The sequence below is a fragment of the Dama dama genome, chromosome 1 (assembly GCF_033118175.1).
Source record: "Dama dama isolate Ldn47 chromosome 1, ASM3311817v1, whole genome shotgun sequence".
NCBI classification, from domain to species: Eukaryota; Metazoa; Chordata; class Mammalia; order Artiodactyla; family Cervidae; genus Dama; species Dama dama.
Genome location: NC_083681.1, coordinates 72,098,034 through 72,122,690, shown reverse-complemented (window position 1 = coordinate 72,122,690; position 24,657 = coordinate 72,098,034). Strand labels below are relative to the sequence as shown.

The 24,657-nt window shown below is 41.5% G+C and overlaps 1 protein-coding gene and 1 non-coding gene across 2 annotated transcripts in view; both read right to left on the bottom strand.

The window, feature by feature from the left end:
• HSD17B12 (hydroxysteroid 17-beta dehydrogenase 12) overlaps window positions 1-24,657 on the bottom strand; it is a 178,045-nt gene that overhangs the window by 22,222 nt on the left and 131,166 nt on the right. The window contains exons 7-8 of the mRNA XM_061152239.1: window positions 8,691-8,725; window positions 429-510 (exon numbers count right to left, since the gene is read on the bottom strand). Coding sequence (XP_061008222.1) covers window positions 429-510; window positions 8,691-8,725 — 117 coding nt within the window. The remainder of the gene's footprint in view (window positions 1-428; window positions 511-8,690; window positions 8,726-24,657) is intronic.
• Window positions 13,355-13,457, bottom strand: LOC133064794 (U6 spliceosomal RNA). Its single transcript, XR_009694722.1, has one exon. It is a non-coding gene; the product is annotated as a U6 spliceosomal RNA (small nuclear RNA).

The window sequence follows — 24,657 nt, the reverse complement described above, 5'->3', positions numbered from 1 at the left end:
GACTAGCTGCAGTCCTACTCCTCAGCTCTGCGGACTTGGCACTTAAGCTGTGTGCTGAGTCATTCGTGATCCAAGTGCCCAGTCTTAGACTCATTAACACCGTGTTCTGATCAGCTGAGCTAACTGGCCCAGACCAGCTCTCTATTGGAAGTACAAATACCAGTTTTAAAACCAGTGAACCGTGAGGGGAAAAAAAAATCATCTGTGGATCTGAGATCTTGGTGCCTCGGTTCGGTTATAAAGTTGATACCAGTCAGTCTATCTTCAGCTCCGGCTCTTCTGAAACTAGGGTTGGCTATTTTCCTTTTCTTCTCAGTCCATTTGAAAATGGCTAAAGACAGAACTTCAAGAAAGTCCCTCGCTTGTTTCTCAGACTGAAAACTATTCTTTATTCTTCTTCTGACACCATTTACTAAAAAACTGTTCACCTTGGTTGCAGAGTAGATGGTCAACAGTGGAACTGGGTACATGCCAGTGGCAGAGGAGATGTTCAGAATTACCCCTTTGGATCTAAAAAAAGAGAAGATGCAAGTAAATAGGGTGAAATCAAATATACAATTGTAAATTACAGATTTAGCTGTATAAAATTATTTGACATAGAATAACCTGGCGGTTTTTTGTACCCACCTCTGTCCTTGCCTTTCATCAGCATGTGCTATGCTTGGTCAGTGAATGAGGCATAACTCAGTCAACTAAAAACAGCTCTTCTTTGCAATTAGCTCACTTCTCAGTCTTAGTGATCTGGGGCAGGACCAGATTAGATCTTCAGTCTTCTTGAGTTAATTTCTATCCTCTGAGGTCTTCTCTGGCCACAGCACCAAGAATTATCACTCTCAAAAGCACTCTCATGCTCCTGGTATGCTTTTAATTTGGCACACTGCCACATACTATTGTGCTGCGGCATTTAATTATTCTGTGATCATCAACATTTTTATCCCTCATAAAACCCATCCGCTTCTCGACATCATAGCTCTTCACTTATACTTTTCCTCAAAATACTCTTGCCTGTGGTGAGCATGTAACAGGTGCTTACATGAATGAATGGTTATGCACCGCCTTCTTACCTTCCCAGGTGGTAGGCATTCAAGTGCTAAATGAAGAGCTGACTCTAAAGTCACGCTGCTCCATAGTTCACCAAATCATATTCTTTTGCCAAAAGGCAAAGTTCAATTTCTACTATAACTTTTAGAAACTAATGAGATTTCAGAGTCAGAAAGTTACCAGGAATGACTCGTTCTACAAATAAGTAAAAATTAGCTTTGAGAAAAGCAATGCTGTAAATATACCAAGCATAGCACATGCTGATGAAAGGCAAGGAGAGACGTGGGTTAGAAAAACAGCCAGGTTATTCTATTTCAAATAATTACATATCTCGATCTATAATCATGTTGTTAGCAATTGTATATAGCTTGGGTGAAGTGTGAAATTAGGGTTTGGGGAATTTTAGACAGAACTAACAACCAACTTTTGGTCCTCAAATCCATTCTTCTCAGGGGAGTTGGTCCCCTTATTCAGCAACTTTGACCTGACCCTTCCTGTCTCCTGCCCTCTAGATCAGGTTCCTTTCCTTCATCTTTCATGCTCCCGACTCTCTGTGACCCCATGGACTGTTAACCGCCAGGCTCCTCTATCCATGGGATTCTCCAGGGAAGAATACTGGAGTGGGTTGCCATTTCCCTCACAGGGGATCTTCTCTACCCAGGGATCAAACCCGAGTCTCTTGCATCTCTGGAGTTGGCAGATGGATTCTTTACCACTGTGCTACCTGGAAAGCCTTTCTCTCAACTTGAAAGTGAAAGTTGCTCAGTCATGTCCAACCCTTCGCGACCCCATGGACTATACTGTCTGTGGAATTCTCCAGGCCAGATACTGGAGTGGGTGGTAGCCTTTCCTTTTTTCCAGGGGATCTTCCCAGCCCAGGGGTCGAACCTAGGTCTCCCTCATTGGGGGTGGATTCTTTACCAGCTGAGCCACAAGGGAAGCCCCAGAATACTGGAGTGGGTAGCCTATCCCTTCTCCAGGAGATTTTCCCTACCCAGGAATAGAACTGCAGTCTCCTGAATTGCAGAAGGATTCTTTACCAACTGAGCTATCAGGGAAGCTCTTACTTTCTCATTATTCTTGGCCTGAATTTACTTCCCAAGGCCTTTTTTTTGTTGTTGTATTTTTTAAAAGGACTATATAGGCCCTTCTTATGCAAAATAATAAAAGAAACAAGACCAAATGGCTTCTAAGTTATTTTAGACATAAATCTGAAAAGAAATAATCCCCAAAGGTCACTCAGTCCATCTGCCAGCCTCTAGGCGAGATGCCACTTCAACCATCAAATGGAAGTCTGGGCCCTCCACTTAATGAGTCACTAAAAATGAGTTGTTTTTTCGCTTCTGTTTTCTTTGAACTGAAGTCTTTATTAGTAATATACACTTTCCTAAGTGGTGACTCAATTAACAGGTTGGACTTAGAAATCAAATCTCAAGTTTTCTGAAGAAAGTTCGAAACATTTAGTCAACATATTAATTATACCATTCTTGTAGTTTTTGCCTGTGTCTCTCACACAGACAGAAAAAGCTTTTCTTTTCAAATTTTAAGAGTAAGAATGTCTATCAGGACTTAGAACCCAATTATTCTAAGATAAAAACAGGTGAATTAGCAATTAGTTATCTAGTAATTTCATTTTATCTATATTTGTGAGAAATTCCTCTGATTAAAAGGGTTTAAAAACCACCTTTGTTACTGAGACTTTTAATACAGTATTAATTTATGTTTAAAATATCTTTGTTTTTAGGGTGTAAAAAATGTTCTGAAATTAGATTGTGGTGATGATACACTCTGTAAATATACTGGAAACCACCAAATTGTACACTTTAAATGAGTGGATTTTAGGGCATGTGAAATATATCTCAATAAATCTATATATAAAGAGAGTGAAATATATTTATAATTTATTAGAATGTGTTACCTTTAAGCTAAAAGCAGATCCCAATCAAGTAGAAGCTATCTCCTGCAATACAATCTGCTTTCTGAGAATAAGCCCAAATCTTTGCATCCTGTCCTGAGCCCCAAGCATCCATGTAAGTCTAGGTGGTGTTTTATTTTAACATTTTCTCATATAACCAGCAACTGCTATATCCTCACTCATGACAGCAAGTGAAGAAAAGCCATTCAAGTAGTTGTAGAAGATGATGTTTTTCACTGTAGCCGATCACTGCTGGTTTAATCAGTGGGATTCTGGGCTAGATAATACTCAATTTGACTAAAAGGGCGGCATGTGCCCTCGAACAAAAATCTTACATTCTGTTTCTCTCCTTTCTCACAAGTGAAATACAATTTAAAAGTCTTCTAAAAGTTAAAGTTTAAATGCTATTAAAAACATTTTGAGGGACTTCCCCGTGGTTCAGTGGCTACGACTCTGAGCTCCATTTGCAGGGGGCCTGGGGTTCGATTCCTGGCCAGGGAACTAGATCCCACATGCTGCCATGAAGACTGAAGATCATGTGTGCTGCAACTAAGACCCAATGCAATCAAATAAATAAATATTAAAAAAAAAAACCCCAACCATTTTTAAAAAGGAAATCTTGACCTCACCAAAATGGATTCCTAAAATGCCACTCACCAAAGCAATGATTTCAATACAGGAAAGTTCACTGCAAGATAATAAAAACCTTGTTCCTTGGGATGACCCAGAGGGATGGGATGGGGAGGGAGGTGGAAGGGGGGTTCAGGATGGGGAACACATGTAAACCCATGGCTGATTCATGTCAATGTATGGCAAAAACCACTACAATGTTGTAAAGTAATTAGCCTCCAACTAATTAAAATAAATGGAAAAAAAAAAAATAAACAACAACAACAACAAAAAAAACCTTGTTCCTGCTTGCAAAATTAATACAGACCAATAGTCAAATATGGTTTGCCACAATTATGCAAGCATGTGCTTTGAGTTGTTTACTCCTTGAGGCAAGTGAGATTTTTGTTTCTCAAATATTCTACCCTAATTTAAAAATTTCCAGGGGGTAGAGTTAGTTTGACTTAAGTGAAAAGTTGGAATTGGAAGATACTTTATTCAAAACACAATATTTACACTCCAAAAATGCGTTAAAAAGTATAAAGAAAGAATGCACTAGATCTAAGTAAACACGAAGTGGACAGCATTTATCACTGGAGCAAAATGACAGCAGAGAAAAAAAAAAAAACACCCTTTCCACAAAAACACTGTGCTGCAGAGCAGCACACGTATTTGTTTGTCTTGCAAAAACCCTCCCACACACAAGTCCCTCTTTCTCTCCAAGGATAATGATATTCAACTTAGTTTTGTCTGGCTCACCAATAGCACCTTTGCAGAGCTGTCTTACTCTCTGTACTGTATACAGTATCTATTCTTTACGTAGAGATGGGGGTGAACATTTGGGACCGAGACACACAAAGGACCAGCCTCTAAAATCAACTACTCTATCTAGTGCTAATCCCCCATCTAAGCAGAATTAGTGACGTCAAACTAGTTTCCATGGCACAGCCAGACTCACGACAACTCTGTTATATCAAGCAGAAGGACAAAATGGGTTGCACTTAATTGCACGCAGAAACAAACATAAAACCAAACCCTGGCTAATCTCTCATTTTCCGGGGACTTGGGGAACAATTCTAAGACTGGAAGGTACATTAAGAATATTCACTGAAGTTCCATAATGAAGACTCCCGATACTCATATTTCTGAACATTTCCAGTTTGTTATGACAAGTACCCAAATAAACAAGTCCAGTAATATTTTCTGTGATACAACCTTCTTAATTCATCATGCTGCTTACTTGCTAACAGCCACACGAGGGTGCCTCAGTGGCGTAAGTTACTGAGGATCTACCAGAATTAAAATAATGCAAAGACAAAGGAGAAAACACCACTGCTGATAAGGAAGCACTTTTTCATCTAAAAATATTCTCTTCAATGACTAGCCCTCCCACAAGCCAGACATTAAACACACACCACCCTATGAAATTCAGTTCCTTGCATTTGTAGCCTCCTTTCGTTATGCTTTCTAGAATTTCCTAAGCTCGGTGAAATTCCCAATTAGAAAACTCTCCTTAATGACCACTTGGATAAAAGAATTACCAAGCCTCTTTTCTTCCACACATGCCCCACTATTCTATCAGAAGCTGTAGTATCCTTGTGCCCAGCTCTTAAACAGGACTGTCATGGAGGAAGTGCCAGGTCCCCCATGAAATAAGTCTCTGATTTCCACCTTCCTTGGGACTCTCATCATTGCTCCACGCTGCAGGTGGGGAGGGAGAGAGACGGAGGCTTACATATTGCTCTGCAGCACTAGAACACAAGTTTGGTCTTAATGTGGACAGCTTACAGGATACAGAGAGTGATGGCAGAAAGAGGAGGGTTGTGCAAAAAAGACTACCTCCCAGTTCTTCATATTTTCACTTCTTAGGGAGCACTTAAGTCTGCTCTTGGAGGGTCATTAGTTTTTGTGTTTTTTTTTTTGAAGCTGAAACGTAACACTGAATATTGGTACAGACAGTTCTCTAAGAGGTTCTCAAAAAGACTGAGAAACATATCAAAGCAGAGTTCCATGTCAGAAAAGAATCCTGGATCACGGGGGTCAGGTATATAATTAGAACCAGCGATCCAAATACATTATACAAATATTGCTTTGTTGAAGAAAGTTTGCAAACATTTCCTACCTGAAAGAGAAATGCCTGCCCTAAAACACCATAACATGTCATAATTCCACCTTAAGTAATACAGTATGAAAGGGGCTATTTTTAGCTTTTCCATGGTTGTTATGGCAACCACCTCCTGGCTCCAGCTGTACACAATGTTTATAATTCCAGGGACGTGGAAAGAGCAAGTTTCCTCCGTAACATAATTACGTACTTTCTACTTCTATGGTAATAATAATACCTTAGCTTGATTATAGAGACTTGTTGACTTGTTTAGTGATAATCAGTTGGCCCTAGGCTATAGTTCTAGAGAGTGTGGAAAGCCACATGCATCGGAAGTAGAATCAGTGAAAGGAAAAAACAAAACAAACCCACCACAACAAAGAGCTCTGCTTTTCCTCAATGGAGATACGAAACCTATGGCAACCAACCATAGGAAATAGATCATTTGGGGATGGCTCCCAGGGCAGGCTATGATCAAATCACTTACGATGTGTAAGTAAGAATGCTTTGAGATGATCTGTGAACTTGGAGTCTTTCTTCCCTCCTGGGCACACAGCTGACAATGCTTCTGGTCTCCCCTGCAGTTAGCTGTAGCCTGTGGCTGAGTTCTAGACCATGGAACGAGTGCAGAAGTCAGGGACACCACCTGCAGGCCTGACCCACGAAACGCTCTGTAAAATCATCCTTCCTCTCTCTTCCCTCATTTGCTGGCTGGGTGCAGATACTTCTGCAGAGAATTGCAAGGCCTCAGTTGTGTCCAACTCTATGCAACCCCATGGACTGCAGCCTGCCAGGCTCCTCTGTCCATGGGTTTCTCTGGGCAAGAATACTGGAGTGGACTGCCATGCTCTCCTCCAGGGATCTTCCCAAGCCAGGGATCAAACCTTGGTCTCCTGCATTGCAGGCAGATTCTTTACTGTCTGAGCCACCAGGGAAACCCAAGGGAAGAGTAGGCCCCTCCCCAACTCCAGATGGAAGGAGCCCTGAGATCCCTGGATTGACTGTGTAGAGCAGAGTCCTGACCACTGATCCACACCGGACTGTGATGTGAGGGGAGGATCAACCTTTAGAATTTTAAGTCATTGAGATTCTGGGGTGGTCTGTTATAGCAGTTAGCCTGCCTTGACTAATACAACAAGTAACGCCTTTAATTCAGACAGACAGACCTGTTCCTTCTCCTATCCCAAAAGTACCAATTCATAAAACCCCCTTACATTTCTGACTAGTTCTTCAGCCCATGATAGCTTTCCACCAGATCATTTCACAACCTCGGTGTAAAAGCAATTTGATTTCATAAAGACAAGGATCCAATTCATCTTCCATATGATAAACTTTATACTCAGTGAAATGGATGGATCCTTTCCTTTGCATTCTTTATCTAAGGCTTCAGCTACAACTGTGATGGTGGCTCCTAGGTCTACAGAGATGTGTCAGCACTTTGTATCATGTATTAATTCACTATGTAGCCTTATGGCACTCAAGTTCTTTGGATCTCACTTTTTATGTCAAATGAGGGGGGATTGGTTTCAATTCAAGTACTGAAATTCCATGATTCTTCAAGTCTGATTCGTCATAACCAGTATCTCTTTGGATATGGTTTTTAACAACACACTTAAAAATTCCTCTGTGGAATGTAAGTATTTCTTTTTTAGTGGGTAGAATACCACCCTGAATTTATACTGTGTCACTTGTAGATATCCAAACTAGAATTAAGCTGGTGACCCAAATTTCATCCGTCTGGAGTTCTACACTGTCTGCCCGAATTCTCTATAATCATTCGGATTCTGGTCTGGTTTGACCACCATCACTTTCATATCTGACCATCAGGGGCATGCTCAACCATCAGTAGTAGTTTAAAGGTTTTAAAGGGAAATTTTACTAAAATAAAGCAATTAAGACACACAAAAAATCACACATAAAATGCAATTACAAACAAAGAGCCTTACTAAAAAGTAGCTACCAAATCTGAACTTCAGTTTCCTCGTCTGTACAATGGTGGGAGGCTATCAAAGTTATATAAGCAAACACTTATCGGGTTATCAGTCCGACACCTGGCAAAGAATATGTAATCGATAAACCTAAGCTGTAAATCCTTGCCTGAAGGATTGGGTTTGTATTGGGTTCCACTGGGATTTGCTAGATGTCTTCCTTTCTCTTGAGAAATGTGTTGCCTGAAGCTGGTCACAGAGACTCCTTCATGGAAGTAGGGTCCCTAGCTCTTTGCAAAGCTGTGATTCCTGTGGATCTCTCCCAAACTCAAAGCCATTTTGCACAGCAAGGATGACTGTGAGACCCTAAATTTAGCAAATGACCAAGCAAGCCCATCCGTCTGCAACAGGTTTTCTTTGAAAGCTTAGCCATCACTCAGACTTCTCCAAGGGAGGAACAGAATTTAATTCCCATCTTATACTTCCTGCTATTCCTAACATAAGGACTTAGCAACACATTTCTCAAGAGAAAGGAAGACATCTAGCAAATCCCAGTGGAACCCAATACAAATACAGCTGAAGCTAAAGGACATAGCCTTTTTCCTCCAAGGGTGGGGGTGGGGGAGGCTGACCCCTTAAGATTACTTTATAACATGCCTAAGTTCCTCATACATCATTTCTCCCATAACAGAAAAACCAGAGGATGTGGAGTCTCACTTCATGAAACTCCACTGAGCTGGGCTCTGACAGCATACCACTTTAAGAAGGCATTCCTGGGAATATCCCAGGAACTCTATCCACCCCCTCAGAAGAGCAGGCAATTGAGTTAGTGATGGTGACTCAGGCAGGCTTTTTAATCCTGATGGAAAGGAACCACCAACACCCTGGTGAGGGAAATAAAAAGGGAATCGAGGGGAAAAGGTCTGCACCACCGGATGACTCATGCCCCACTGCGTGACTCGCCTGGCACATTACTCTGTCACCAAGACATGGAGGAGAGGTTCATTAGTCACTTTAATGAAATTTTCAAAGAAAGGATTCTCCCTATAAATAATCATGAGCTTGAGTGTTTGTGTGTGAGCTTATGACTCACCTTTCTACCATGCGAGGCAGGACCAGCCGTGTCATCTGTGAAGGAGAAAAACAAAACATCCATGGTGACTGAGGATGCAGGCCACCGAGAGAGGAGAGAACTTGCCCACACACACCAGGGGAATCACTGAGCTGCTCCCCACTTCTACAGACAGCAGCTTATTCTATAGATTTATATATCAGGTTGGCCAGAAATTTCAGTTGGGTTTTGCCATACCTTCTTATGGAAAAACCTGAATGAACTTTTTTTTTTTTTTGATAGATAAGAGATGGACTTATTTACAGAGAAACACACTCCACAGACAGAGTATGGGCCATGCAGAAGGCAAGAGCGACCTTGAGGGAAACACTCCACAGAAGCAGGGCCGTCACAGAAGGCGAGAGCGGCCCTGACTGAACGTTTGCAAGAGTGCATAAAGAGGAACCAGGGGAAATTACTGGAGATAACACGGGAAACACACTTTCAGTGAACCTGGCTAAAATTAGTCTTGCCAGAAATGTAATACTGGCATGGAGATCTTCAAATAAGTAAGGATTTATGGTGAAATCCATGTCTCCCAAAATACATTCTCAGTAAATGACATATGTTACAAGAAATATCCTGCCTACCACACTTACTTACGCTTTCTAATCCTAACAGATCAAATAATTTTTTTCCTATCAAAAAACCTTGAGGAGAATGCCATAAGGTGACATGTAGGCAAATATTAAGTCTATCTTCACACGTATTTCTCCTCTTGCTCAAGTTAATTGTGAGTAAAATGCATCCTTAAAGAAAGTTGATGTTATCTGTCATCTTAAGTAACCAATAATGAAAAAAGGGGCACCAGCAATTTTATTCTCTATTGGCTGAGCCAAGCAATATGCAGGATCTTAGTTCCCCGACCAGGGCTTGAACCTTGGCCCTCTGCTGTGGAAGCACAAAGTCCTAACCATTGGACTACCAAGGAATTCCATGGACACCCTCATTTTTAAAGGACTTCATGACTGTTGCCGACATATATATACTATGTTGAGAGAAACTATTAATACTTCTAAACTCTGTTTTAAGATATTATTAACTCAGAAAAGTTAAGACATCCACTGGTTTAGTCAAGGCCACATCACAGTTAAGCACAGTTAAGTTGGAGCATGAACTTTGGACTCCTGCATACCATCAGTCTGTGAAGAAACAAATGCTGTTTTGTTCCAGAGAAGTTTGCATGCATGCCAGGCACAGGAATCTCATGCTATCTTGAATAACATTATGTCTTAATCCAAATAGCATTCTGACAAAGAGAGCATTTTTTCCCTAGAAACACTTCGAAGAAAAGAAAATGCATCCGGACTTCACCAACATAGAACCTGCTCTGCAGAACTCTCAACTCGGAGGTCAACTTTCGAGCTGCTGCATACACTTTTCCAGGAAGGACATGAATTTGAACTGACACCGTGTTATAATAGGAGAACACACTGCCAACTTCTAAACAGACAAAGTGGTGTCTTCAAAGCCTAGGGGGATTGTTTCAACAGAAGTATCTGATGTCGCCAAGTCTTGCAGGTAAAAAAAAGGAGACACTGTAAGAAAAGAGTTTGGCCTGAAGCATCTCTAATCTTCCTCCTTCTATAATGCCATAACCTCATATAGTTCAGTTTAGTCGCTCAGTCGTGTCCAACTCTTTGCGACCCCATGGACTGCAGCATGCCAGGCTTCCCTGTCCATTACCAACTCCCAGAGCTTGCTCAAACTCAAGTTCATCAAGTCAGTGATGCCATCCAACCATTGCATCCTCTGTCATCCCCTTCTCCTCCTGCCTTCAATCTTTCCCAGCATCAGGGTCTTTTCCAAGGAGTCAGTTCTTTGCATCAGGTGGCCAAAGTATTGGAGTTTCAGCTTCAGCATCAGTCCTTCCAGTGAACATTCAGGACTGATTTCCTTTAGGATGGACTGGTTGGATCTCCGTGTGGTCCAAGGGACTGCAATCTCATACAAGGTGATATATATAACAAACCGAGCACAGACAGCCAGCACAGAGCAGGCCCCAAAAGGAAACCGTCTCCCTTGTTGCCAGCGTGTACTCTTCTTTCAGGACACAGCACCACTAAGTACCCAGGCCCCACTTCAGCTTGCTGTGCTTGACAGTTGAGAGCAAAAGATGGCAACACATTTTGAGGTCATCCAGTTCAACTCACCACACAGAAGTTTCTGGGCAGTTCCAGCAAAACTGTCAAGTACCTCAACTGGGAGCTTTTTAGGGTAAAAGAGCAGTTCAAAAATTAAAAAAAAAATTAGAGTGTCATGATGATGGTAGGACTGTATTCACCAAGAACCATTCAACTGTACATGTAAAATGAATGAATTGTAAAGTGCATAAATTATCCCTTAATAAAGCTGTTTTTTAAAGCAAATCTCAATAATCATATGGATGAGTTAAAGAACTGTAGTCACAAAATACATTTGATGTTACTTTATCAAATACAAGAAATAAAAGAGCTCTCAAAATGCTCTATGCATGGCCTGGAGCAACACGAAGTAATAAAACAGGCATTCTTCCACTCAGTAGAGGGCATGTTAGTTTCTTGGATTGGGGCTGGGTGATGGGAGCTCACGATGGAGTAGGAGAACAGGTATTTATATAAATAAATCCTTACCAGACAGTATTATGAGTGAGACAGTAGGGTTAAGGGCAGAGGGCACCAACACTTAGGAGACGGACTAGTTATGTCTGGGGAAACAGGCAGAGCTTACCAGATTACGGTTCAGTAACATTCTGAAAGAATAAATGAGTTCCCTAGGCAGAAAAAAAATTCTAATCAAGGGAACAGAATGCAAAACTTATAATGTATGCTATAGAATTAATGCATTAAAAGAACTTGTTGTTGAATGGGTGTAGAAAGAAGTAAAAATAATGTGCATGCCATTATATATGACTTGCAATCTGCATATCATACTACATCACAGACAGCTTCCCATGCTAGTACAGACAGACATCAGGCATGGTAACAAATGTGGGGGACTTTTCTTTTAGGGATAGATTATATGCAATTTTAGCAGTATCTGAACATATATTTTATTTAATACATTTCATCAGGGGACCACAATGCTTAGGCTCAGTATTATAAGGAGCTCCCCAGCGTTCTGTAAGGAGAAATTGTTAAAAAGCTCCCCCAATGTCCTGAGATCGCCAGAAACAAGATGAGGAAGAAGAAGGCTGATAATAAAAAATGTTCTCATCCAGGGGTCGGGGTGTGTGTATGCACACGTGCATTTGGGGTGAGGAATGAAACTTGTAACGTGTGAAGTAGTAAAGTGGAGTTGACAGGGGGAGCCACTGACTGCCTAGTTTTTCTGCACAAAAGGAGACGAGGAGGGATGGGATTTGTAGGCAGTGATCAATCTGGAGGACTACCAGGAAAGTCTACAAGATCCACTGATGGAGTCCTTTATTCTGACCAGGGATTTCAGTATCACTTGAATATTTAATAACCAGTTGTGCAGAGTTTTAAAGTTCAATTCAGGTTTTTTTTTCCCCCAAGACATAAATGTACATATTTAAATACAGTCCAATAAGAAACAGCACTTTAAGCTGGGCTATTAAGGAAATATAAATGCACACTTTGGGAGTTATTTTTTCCTTATACTGTGTGTATGTCATCTATGAAATGTTTCCTTTCTGAATGGTAAAAATTACCCAGGAAGTGATCAGAAACAAAATAAAACCTGGGAAGGTATTATCTTATTTACAAAATTATATCAACAGCATGCTAAACATTAAGTCAGTCCTGATGGTTGTTAATGTGTGGATAGCTTCAAAATATATTCACTTTTTCTTCCAGTTTCATTTGAGACATAATCTATATAACTTTTTTTTACTAGTTTAAGGTACACATCATGAAAGTGAAGGAGGAGAGGTAAAAAAGTGGCTTAAAACTCAACATTCAAAAAAATGAAGATCATGGCATCCGGTCCCATCACTTCTTGGCAAATAGATGGGAAAACAGTGGAAACAGTGACATGCTTTATTTTGGGGGGCTCCAAAATCACTGCAGATGGTGACTGCAGCCATGAAATTAAAAGATGCTTGCTCCTTGGAAGAAAAGCTATGACAAACCCAGATAGCATATTAAAAAACAGAGACACTACTTTGCCAACAAAAGTCCGTCTAGTCAAAGCTATGGTTTTTCCAGTGGTCAGGTATAGATGTGAGAGTTGGACCATAAAGAAAGCTGAGTGCCAAAGAATTGATGCTTTTGAACTGTGGTGTTGGAGAAGACTCTTGTGAGTCCCTTGGACAGCATAGAGATCAAACCAGTCAATCCTAAAGGAAATCAGCCCTGAATATTCACTGGAAGGACTGATGCTAAAGCTGAAACTCCAGTATTTTGGCCACCTGATGCAAAGAACTGACTCCTTAAAAAAGACCCTGATGCTGGGAAAGATTGAAGGCAGGAGGAGAAGGGGATGACAGAGGATGTGCTGGTTGGATGGCATCATCGACTCAATGGACATGAGTTTGAGCAAGCTCCAAGAGTGATGGACAGGGAGGCCAAGCATGCTGCAGTCCATGGGGTCGCAAAGAGTCGGACACAACTGAGCGACTGAACTGAACTGAACTGAAGGTACACATCATAAGGATATATGTATATATTGTAAGATGATTACCACAATAAAGTTTAGTTAACATCAAAAATACAGAATGCTTTACTATCTGTGTGTCATCCTTTCAGAGAGGCCATGCTAATCTTCTCTGTATCATTCCAATTCAAGTATCTCTGCTGCTGAAATAAGCGCTGAAACAAGTCTTTCCGTTCTTGTTATTCAGTCACTAAGCTGGGTCCGATCCTGTGGACTGTATCCCATCACGCTCCTCTGTCCCTGGGATTTCCCAGGCAAGAATACTGGAATGGGAAGCTACTTCCTTCTCCATAGTTTTATACAAGTGAATTAAAACTCAAGAAGTTTTAATAACACAAAGGAAGACGCAGTGTTTTCAATGCCTGGCTATTAAAGGGCCAGAAATACTTGTTGCAATCCTCATTTGAACAAATGATTCACCATCAAAGATGGAAATTCATGCATGAAAAGATTAAATTCTTTTGAATTGGTCATTGGCTTCTCCTCTTAAATTCTGTTTCTAAATGATCTCTCCTTGTCATAAAATAGAGTATCTTCTTGGATCTGTCAGATATAACAACACTGAAAAGCCTAGGAAGAGTTAACCTGAAATCCGCAGGCTTTTATAAGGCTGATTAAACGCCTTCGTCTACACTTAAATTATCTTTCTTTCTACTCAGAATACACGTCATAATAAATTCAATTTCAAGCATTCTTTGTTGGGGTATGTGCATACAAATAATTCTTAATATTCTGTAAGTAGAGAGGCTTCACTACGTTAACATCAAATTAAATTCTCTTTAACGTCAAGTCTTACATAGGATATTTAAATTAAGCTATTAGTAGTCTCATTTTACTTTATATGCATCAATTGGTATTTTGATGGCTGGTTATTTATACCATATACCAAGTGTTTCTGTGAAATCTCACTATCTGAACTCCATCTCAGCTTACAAGCTGTTTCTGGAGTTAACTCAATATGCTAATTTTAGGCCATCTGCAGGTGATAATTGCTGTACCAGGAAAAATTTTGTTCCTCTTAAGATACTGCTAAAATAAGGTTACCATAACTTGTAAGTTCAGTGGTTAAAAATATCAAAAATAGTAGTAAACATGACTTCTATACTTGTTTTCTTCTACATTAAGGTTATTTCCAAAAGTATACAGCAGATGATATAAGTTTAATTCTTTCCTCAAAAGTAAATAAAAGTCCTATAATAGCACCTCTACAACAATGGCACCTTCAAATTCTTGCAGGAAAAAAAACAAATGTTTCCTATTTATAGAGACATATTTTTTAGGGACAGTTTCATCAATCCTTACCACAAAAATGTCCTAGAAGCCTAAATCAAAGGGAGAAAGGTCGATACATGCTATTTCACACCAAGATACTATATCACTTTGTATGCAAGCCTGGCATAGTCTTCACCAATGATAGCTCAATTGAGAATTCCTCCTGGAGACACCACATATTCTATTTCAAGAGTTATATATTTACTACCACAGCTACGTATGTTCTGACTGGGAAATAAGTAAGAGGCTGAAGTAGCTCACACAAAAACAAAAATCAGTATTATTAGATCATTCAGTTGAGATAACCTGACTCAAAAAGGCACTGACTGACCTAGAAAATCCTTTTAAATGTTATATTAAAATGTATCCATCTTAGTATTCTGAAATATTTCTTCTATTTTTGGCAACTGCTTGCATTGCTTTTGCAATCAGAAGAGCCCCCACAACTAATGTTATTTCTAAAAGAAATTAACACGAATAAATTTTTTTCTTTTTCACTTCTCTGGCATCAGTAATCAAGAATTTGTAGGAAAAAAATCTTACTTTATACTCAAAAGCCAATCCAAGTTTCCCACTTTTTTAGTTTGGTATGAAAACCGATGCCTACACAAATGAATCATGCATATTATTTTACAAGCAAATTATTTTTGTATCATGTAACCTCGTGTTTCGTCATTTTTTTGGAGAGAAAAGTATACAAGTATAAAGAAAACATTACTGCATAATGATCAAAGAGATAACTAAAAAACCAGATGAAAAGATTAAAATTCAAGATACTTTAGTTAAAATAAGAAAACAATATTGACACCTGTATCACCATTATATATAAATAGGAGGCAAAGTGTAACATCTTGCTCTGGAATCTGGGCAAAGCCCCAGGAATCCAGGCTTCTTGTACAAATAGTTCAGTTCACTTCAGTCCAGTTCAGTTCAGTCGGTCAGTCGTGTCCAACTCTTTGCGACCCCATGAATTGCAGCACGCCAGGCCTCCCTGTCCATCACCAACTCCCGGAGTTTACTCAAACTCATGCCCATTGAGTCGGTGATGCCATCCAGTCATCTCATCCTCTGTCGTCCCCTTCTCCTCCTGCCCCCAATCCCTCCCAGCATCAGGGTCTTTTCCAATGAGTCAACTATTCACATGAGGTGGCCAAAGTACTGGAGTTTCAGCTTCAGCATCAGTCCTTCCAATGAACACCCAGGACTGATCTGCTTTAGGATGGACTGGTTGGATCTCCTTGCAGTCCAAGGGACTCTCAAGAGTCTTCTCCAACACCACAGTTCAAAAGCATCAATTTTTTGGCGCTCAGATTTCTTCACAGTCCAACTCTCACATCCATACATGACCACTGGAAAAACCACAGCCTTGACCAGATGGACCTTTGTTGGCAAAGTAATGTCTCTGCTTTTTAATATGCTATCTAGGTTGGTCATAACTTTCCTTCCAAGGAGTAAGTGTTTTTTAATTTCATGGCTGCAGTCACCATCTGCAGTGATTTTGGAGCCCAAAAAAGGAAGTGACACTGTTTCCACTGTCTCCCCATCTACTTCCCATGAGGTGATGGGACCAGATGCCATAATCTTAGTTTTCTGAATGTTAAGCTTTAAGCCAACTTTTTCACTCTCCTCTTTCACTTTCATCAAGAGGCTTTTTAGTTCCTCTTCTCTCTCTGCCATAAGGGTGGTGTCATCTTTGTATCTGAGGTTATTGATATTTCTCCCAGCAATCTTGATTCCAGCTTGTGCTTCCTCCAGTCCAGCGTTTCTCATGATATACTCTGCATATAAGTTAAATAAGCAGGGTGACAATATACAGCCTTGATGTACTCCTTTTCCTATTTGGAACCAGTCTGTTGTTCCATGTCCAGTTCTAACTGTTGCTTCCTGACCTGCATACAGGTTTCTCAAGAGGCAGGTCAGGTGGTCTGGTATTCCCATCTCTTTCAGAATTTTCCACAGTTTATTGTGATCCACACAGTCGAAGGCTTTGGTGTAGTCAATAAAGCAGAAATAGATGCTTTTCTGGAACTCTCTTGCTTTTTCGATGATCCAGGGGATACTGGCAAATAGTAAGGACACCACAAATAGCCACTTTGTCCACTGCTGCCCTGCCCTCTACCCTACAGAAAACTGCAGGGAGTAAACAGGATCTGAATTCAAGCAACTGAAAAATGAACCCACACAAATGAAAAGGAAATAGATACAAATGCGTTAAGCAAATTTTCAGTTGGAATCATTAACAATAACATTTTAAAACCACAGTATAATAGTGCAAAGAATTACATAAAGTAACAACGATGTTACACAATGCCTGTTTTGGAGAAAATCGGTGGTAACTCCACTGGAAGTCATACTAGAATGACACAGCACACATTTCCTTTGATGAAATGTATAATTTGAGCTCTGGTACCAAGAATACAACTTAATTATAAATTCTTAGAATCTCATATGTATGGCTAACACAATACTTACCGCACAGGGGGTGAGAAGCTTAATGAAACTGAGTTTTTAGACGGCTTTGAGATCTGAGTATTATTTGCCCCTCCCCTACCAATGTTTAGGTCTTTGTGAAAGTTATCAGCCCTTCTTGTCAAAGTTATCAACCCTCTTTGCCATTTCCTCCATCCCATATTAACTGAACTTGAAATTCAACCCCATACTATAAAAAACAATACTTTTTTTTTTGATAGTAAATTCTGGTTTAATTTTTTTTTAATGACTTAACAAAAGAAAAAGAAAAGAACTTTCCAGAACAGAGAACTGGATGCCAACTAATAATGAAGACTCTAAAGCCATAATTTTTAAACTCTAAACAAAGATGAAAATAAAAAGAACATATATACCATCACACATTGTTTTTCCAAGTTTGTTGCTCAGTCCTTAAGTCATGTCCAACTCTTTGTGACCTGATGGACTGCAGGTCACCAGGCTTCCCGTCCTTCTCTATCTCCCGGAATTTGCTCAAACTCATGTCCATTGAGTTGGTGATACTATCCAACCAATATACTGAGAGTTTCTTTTCTATTACTTATCTTTTCCCCAAATAAGCTGACTTCTCCAAAAGTGACAGATTTGGAGGAGAAAAGAAGCCCTAAGTTTCTCATAGAGACTTTTACACGTTCACTCATTTATAAGGCATTTCTTCTTTAAACAAGCTTTACTTGGAACTACAAAGAACCTTGGAATCTCCAACTACTCCCTCATTTTTTAAAGATGTGGAAAGAGTGGTGGTCCTGTATTTTGGCAAACCCATCATTTTGTATTTGTGCCTGAAGCAGCCCATTACTCTGAGACTCTTAGGGCTAAATATGCTCCTCAATTTGGAAATTGTTAAGAGCTTAATGATAACTGCTTTCAAACAGATTTAAAGGCTCTGGATATTAACCTGGAATGTGTTTCTTCTGAAAAGCTCTGGGCAGGCGCAGTGGTGAGCAGCATACTCTCCTTCCTACAATTGATTAATTTCCTATTGTGTTAACTTGAATTTTGGGGGCAGAGCCGGACGATAACTTCTCAGCATAATCCCTAAATTAAATACAACTAGACTGCTAACCAGACTTCCCTGGTGGCTCAGACGGTAAAACGTCTGCCTACAATGTGGGAGACCAGGGCTCGATCCCTGGGTCGGGAAGATCCCCTGGAGAAGGAAAAGGCAACCCACTCCAGTACTCTTGCCTGGAAAACCCACGGATGGAGAAGCGTGGTGGGCTACAGTTCATGGGGTTGCAAAGAGTCGGACACAACTGAGCGACTTCACTTCACTTCGCTTCATACTACTGAACAGATTCTCCTGATGGATTTCCAAATTAATAGAGGGCTCCCCCTACTGGTACTATGTGACATGCCAGAGGAAAATCCATGTTTTTTAAAAAAGTAAACAAATATTTTTCGTGTGTGTTTTCATCTGTCCGTCCATCCAAACATTTATTACTATCATCTACTCCATGGGCAGGACATAGCATTATGGCTAAAGTGATAAACAGTGAATACATAGTTGCATCATAAGGAAAAAAAATTGGCTTTTCAAAAGCAGGCAAAGGGTCTTACACTCCAAGTGATTTGATTTCAGACAACCATAGGGATGGAAGAGACGGATTTACGTCTAATTCTTCAAGTCCTCCAAGCGAGCAATGATTCAGTCTGAGTAGGCTGAATACTTGGAGTTACTGAGCAGTGGGGGAACCATAAACTCAAATGCCTAAAAGGGCCACGTGGCTGACAAAGAACAGCGCAGTGGGTCAGACAATAGGGGCCAGGGGGGACTGCGGTGACCTGGAGAGCGCGGCCCAACTCCCGAGCACGCTCTGCTGTTATTCAGCTCTGATCACTCGCTGCCAAGCAGCAGCTCAGGTCTGTGTCACCCTCGTTTCAAAGTTTTTCCAAGAGAAGCTAGAAAGCTGGGAAACGTCCTAATTTTGAACACACTGCTGGAGCCAACCAAAATATATTAGTAGCCCACATCCAGCCCACAGACTATGCATTTGTAACCTCTGACCCAGAATCAGAAGGAACTCACCCACCCACCCCCCTTCTGGCAGATCCAAAGCTTAGCAAACTCTCACAGCTCACTTCAGGGTAAATATCAGCAACCGATCTAAGGCCAGCCTTGCAGAGCCCCACAAAGTTAAGTGTGATCCTTATTTCCAAAGGAGTAGAATTTTCTGCTTTTAAGCTTATTCACTGATTTATTCAAAAAGCATTTGCAGTACGCCTGCCCCATGTGAGAGCTAGGGCTGGGAAATGGCAGAGAACGACAAGGACCTGGTCCCAGGCCTTAAAACCTCTGGAGACACTCGACAAAGAACGAAACGCTAAGAGAAGGGGAAACACACCGCGTGCAATGCAACAGCACAGCTGGGAGACCTCATCGAGCCTGAGAGGCTCCCTGCCCCTTCCCCATCGCCAGGTGTGTGACGCTTTAGCTGAGAGCTGAAGAGTGAGGAGAACTAGTAAAGCGGGAGACGCGCACGTCCTCCATGCAGAGGGCACAGCCCGAGGGGACACCGGACTGAGGCGAGTTCAAGGCGCTGAGCACAGCGCTTGGAGGTGAGAGGGAGGCGTGGGGAGGAGCCAAAGCAATGCAGGCCCTTCCCCACAGGTCTTGTCACAGAGGGGTTCAACAGCAGTGGAATACAGCCCAGAGTACAATGATAAGACTTTGGCTGGAGCACGGAGACTGGACTGGAGAAAGATAAGCCGGCTGGTTAGGCTACTTCAGTGGTTCCCACTGAGAAATGTAAGGCGCTTGGAATCTGGAACGAATCACTGGGTGAGTTGATTTGCAAAACAGTTAGCAGGATGAGCTAACTGGCCTTGAGTGTGTGTGTGTGTGTGTGTGTGTGTGTGTGTGTGTGTGTGTGAGATATCTGGAAGAAATCATTGGGTGAGCTGATTTGCAAAACAGGAGGTTAAGCTAACTGGCCTTGATTGTGTGTGTGTGTGTGTGTGTGTGTGTGTTATGTCTCGAAGAAATCATTGGGTGAGCAGTTAGGAGGTTGAGCTAACTGGTCTTGAGTGTGTGTGTGCACGCACACACACATGCACGCATGCATATGCATGTGTGTGTGTGATGTCATGCTTCCCTTCTCCATGCTAAACATCTCTACTTCTTTCAACTACTCCACTTTGGCTGATTATCTGATGAAGGAAGAATTAAATTCTGATCCCCTGCTTAAGACTCTTCCTCCCTGTTTCCAAATAAAACAAGACTGAGTGGTACTTCACTGTAAGTGGAAATTGTTAATAAATTTTACCTTGATCCCCACTCACCTATTTCTCTGCTCTAAGAAAGGTAATAAAGAAAGTAGGACAGCCCCTGTATTTGTCAGAATGATAGTCTGGAAATTTCCTAAGGGATCTGAGTATAGGTAGGGCCACTCCCGATTGTCCAGCATATTCACCAAGCCCAGTAGCAGCTTCAAGGCCCAGTACCTTCAGAGGGATGGCTTTCCCATTCTTAGGTAAGCTATGGAAAGAGCTTGGGCTGTGTTCATCTGAAAAGGAGTGAAAGATCTACAGTGTCCTTGAGGTTCTTATACTGTCTTTAAAGGAATCAAAGAACCATCAGGCCTCGAGAAGGAAGGCAATTCTCAGTGGCAGATGTTACAAGTGATCTCAAATCAGTGACAAACAACACGGAGAAGATCCATTTTGGAACTAGTCTTTGGATTTGGTGCTGAGTGTGCTACCCGATTGAAAGTGGACTTGGATCAATATATACCTGCCTCTGGAGTTATGGCATGTTCCCCCTTTTCTATGATTTCTCTAATAATAACCAATAGCAATACCACAATTTCATCTGCAAACTCTTTCAGTATTCCGAGATGGAAACTGCTTCCAGGCTTAGTGAAGTCAAAGTCGCTCAGTCGTGTCTGACTCTTTGCGACACCATGGACTGTAGCCTGCCCAGCTCCTCTGTCCAAAGAATTCTCCAGGCAAGAATAATGGAGCGGGTGGCTGTTTCCCTTCTCCAGGGGATCTTGCCAACCCAGGGACTGAACCCAGGCCTCCTGCATTGCAGGTGGATTCTTTACAGTCTGAGCTGCCAGGAAAGCCCCTCCAGGCATAAAACCCAAACTATTGCAGAAGTATGTGGTTTAATATCTGGAGGTTCAACTATCTCTAAACGCTACCATTTCTGGTCTGAAGGTCATTGATGTTGAGGAGAAATGAGCCTTAACCTTAGATTTTAGTCACAGAACATCTGAAATCACAAAAAAGCCCTGGCCAGGAGGACCTTTCTTCCAGTTAAAGGCTGATCTACTGGCCATATCAGTCACCTTTATGAAGAATTTTCACACCATTGCTCTCCTGACCTTGGCACTTACCTGCTCTACAGGGAATGAGAACAAGACTGAATTTTAGCCCTGAAGGTACTAAGAGCAAAACTAGAAAGCAGGCAACAAGGCTTCTAAATACCTCTCGGATTACCTCAACTAACCTGGTAAAAGGAAAGCCCAGTTAAGCAAGTCACTGAGAGAAAAAAAAGGAATAATTCTAAATTACTGAATAAGATGAAAAGTGAAACGACCATATGGGACTGGAGAGATAAAGGCCTGCAAGAGCGAATCCGGACTCTCCGACTGAACATCAGGGGTCTAGAGTCACCACCATTCTTAACATTTCTTCCTCCGTATTCTGTGGACCACTCATCGCCACTTCATCCGGTGACGACCTGTAAATCCTTTGGCCAGGATATTGCAGTTTTATTACTCCTCTGGTGGAACGGGGGACTTCGATGATTTTTATCATCTGACCTATTGATACACAGACAGGACCACAGGCACCAGGCACTAATCCTGGAATGTCAAGCCAGGTCATTCAGCGCTCACGGTATAGCACAGGACTGCCACATGCTGGGCCCTACCCAGCAAATATCTTCAACTTAGGAGCACAAACCCAAGGTCACAGGGCAAGCTCTCCTCTCCAACCTCTCCTGGCATGCCTCTCAGCCAGTCAGCCTCCAGCATGTGGTTTGCTGAGGAGATAAAACTTGAACCAACACTGATGGACAGAAAATGTCATTCTCCTTCGTATATAAGCCTTTTCCAACACACTTATTAAGGCATTGGGCCATAGACATCCATGCCCTGGGTCCCCTGATGTCCAACCACCAGAAAACCTTATAAGATTCTAGAGCAATCTTCATCTCCTTCTAAGTTACCTCGGAGCTCCGAACAGCCACTGCTACTGAAAACATAGCCCTGGACCTGCAGTATAACACGGTCAACTGAAGGACAACAGGAGCAATTCATCAAAATACATGACAGGGCAAATCACAGCAGCACGAAAGAACACGAAACCTGGGAGCATCAGACACAACTCCATCAAGGTGAATGCCCCGTCTCAGTATAAACAATATCAACACACACGCTATTAAACACACACTGCCACGCCACTCTGCCACTAGAATTGTCTTTCTAAAATGTACACCAGATCACACCTTATTTCAACTTTAAGGCTCTCTGCCCTCTTGAGCACGGCACTCAAGGACCTGAACAATCATGTCCTAACTTACTTTCCTGGCCTCTGGAAAGCCACTGCACACCACTCACCTCCCACTGTTTGAGTCAAACTGTTGCCATACTTGAACAGTCAGTCAAATGCGCTACAAACGACCCAGATCCTGCCTACAGTACAGTGAAAACTGACTGGCTGTCCTCCAGATGGTACTAATTCCATGATAAATAAATCAACCATTTTGAACTGTTTTTCCACTAAAAGCACCCATCACAAACGGACAGGAAAATACATATTTACATGACAGATAAATTAAAAAATTCTTCATTCTTTGGCTGAACGAAAAAGTGTTTCTGAATAGCAAACTCCCTTAGCGCTTTGCAAATGGGATTTGACTTGCAAAAGGAGGTTAACAGACAAACTTTTAAAGCATATATCCATCTCTTCTGCTGGTGATACTTCTCATCAGTATGGCTCACAAAATGATAGGGTATGATGTTTAGTAAGTTTGGCGTTTGTCTCCACTGACTCCTTTCATGGGAAAAAGCATCTATGCCCATGGGAAAAAAGAAAAGTGGAAGAAGAATGGAGAGGTGGGCAGAGCATTTTATCATCTGTCAAGATACCAGGATGGATGTCGTTATTATTTCATCATTACGGTAAAGAAAACTGAGGATGCTCTCCAGTGCGGTGGACTGGTGGTGCTTCCTCCACACTTCCCGCCCCTGTACTACTCATCTGTAAGCAGGGCCATGAGGTGACTCCCACCAGGACACGCTGATCGGTGCTCAGATGCTGCTCAAAGGATGCGGTGTGTGACCCAGAGCACAGCAAGCTGACCGGTTCAGAGATCAAGGTCAGGACCTTGGCCTTTTCACTGCTGCTACCCCATAGACTGCCAGCCCAAAGTGTGTGCTTTGGGAGACAGAGGCGGCCAGGGTTTCTTTTTCTTGTTTTTTCTCTTTGACATTGGAGTATAATTGTTTCACAATGCCATGTTAGTTTCTGCAGAGCAGTGAAGTGAATCAGCTACATGTATACATATATCCCCGCTCTTTTGGACCTCCCTCCTTTCCCCTGGGCCCGTCATCCCACCCATCTAGGTCACCACGGAGAGTCACAGATATGTCATCGTATAGCTTGCTGTGCTAGACGGCAGCTTCCCACTAGCTGTCTGTTTGACACCTGGTAGTGCGTTTATGTCAAACCGAGTCTCCCAGTTCAGCCCACCCTTCCTACCCACCCCCCAACTGTGTCCATACGTCCGTGCTCTTCAACTGTGTCTCCATCCCCGCTCTGGAACTAGGTTCATCTGTACCGTTTTTCTAGATTCCACACACATGTGGTTAATATATGATACTTGTTTTTCTCTTTCTGACTTCAGTCTGTATGGAGATTGTGGGAGAAGATACTAATTAATGGATATAGAGCAAAAACTTTACACTGTTTCTCTGACAGAGGAATTAAAATGATCAGGAGACTAATATGGAGCTAGCACTAACAATTCTATAAAGTACAATTTAAAAACACTTGAACATGTTTTTCATCATTACTTCATTATATTATGAAACACATGTACATAATGTAACACTCATTTTTAAAAATTAATTTATTTATTTTAATCAGAGGCTAATTGCTTTCCAATATTGTAGTGGTTTTTGCCATACATTGACATGAATCAGCCATGGGTGTACATGTGTTCCCCATCCTGAACCCCCTCCCACCTCCCTCCCCATCCCATCCCTCTGGGTCATCCCAGTGCACCAGCCCTGAGCACCCTGTCTCATGCATCGATCCTGGACTGGCAATCTATTTCACATATGATAATATACATGTTTCAGTGCTATTCTCTCACATCATCCCACCTTCGCCCTCTCCCACAGAGTCCAAAAGTCTGTTCTTTACATCTGTGTCTCTTTTGCTGTCTCGCATATAGGGTCATCGTTATCATCTTTCTAAATTCCATATATATGTGCTAATATACTGTATTGGTGTTTTTCTTTCTGACTTAATTCACTCTGTATAATAGGCTCCAGTTTCACTCACCTCATTAGAACTGATTCAAATGTGTTCTTTTTAATAGCTGAGTAATATTCCATTGTGTATATGTACCACAGCTTTC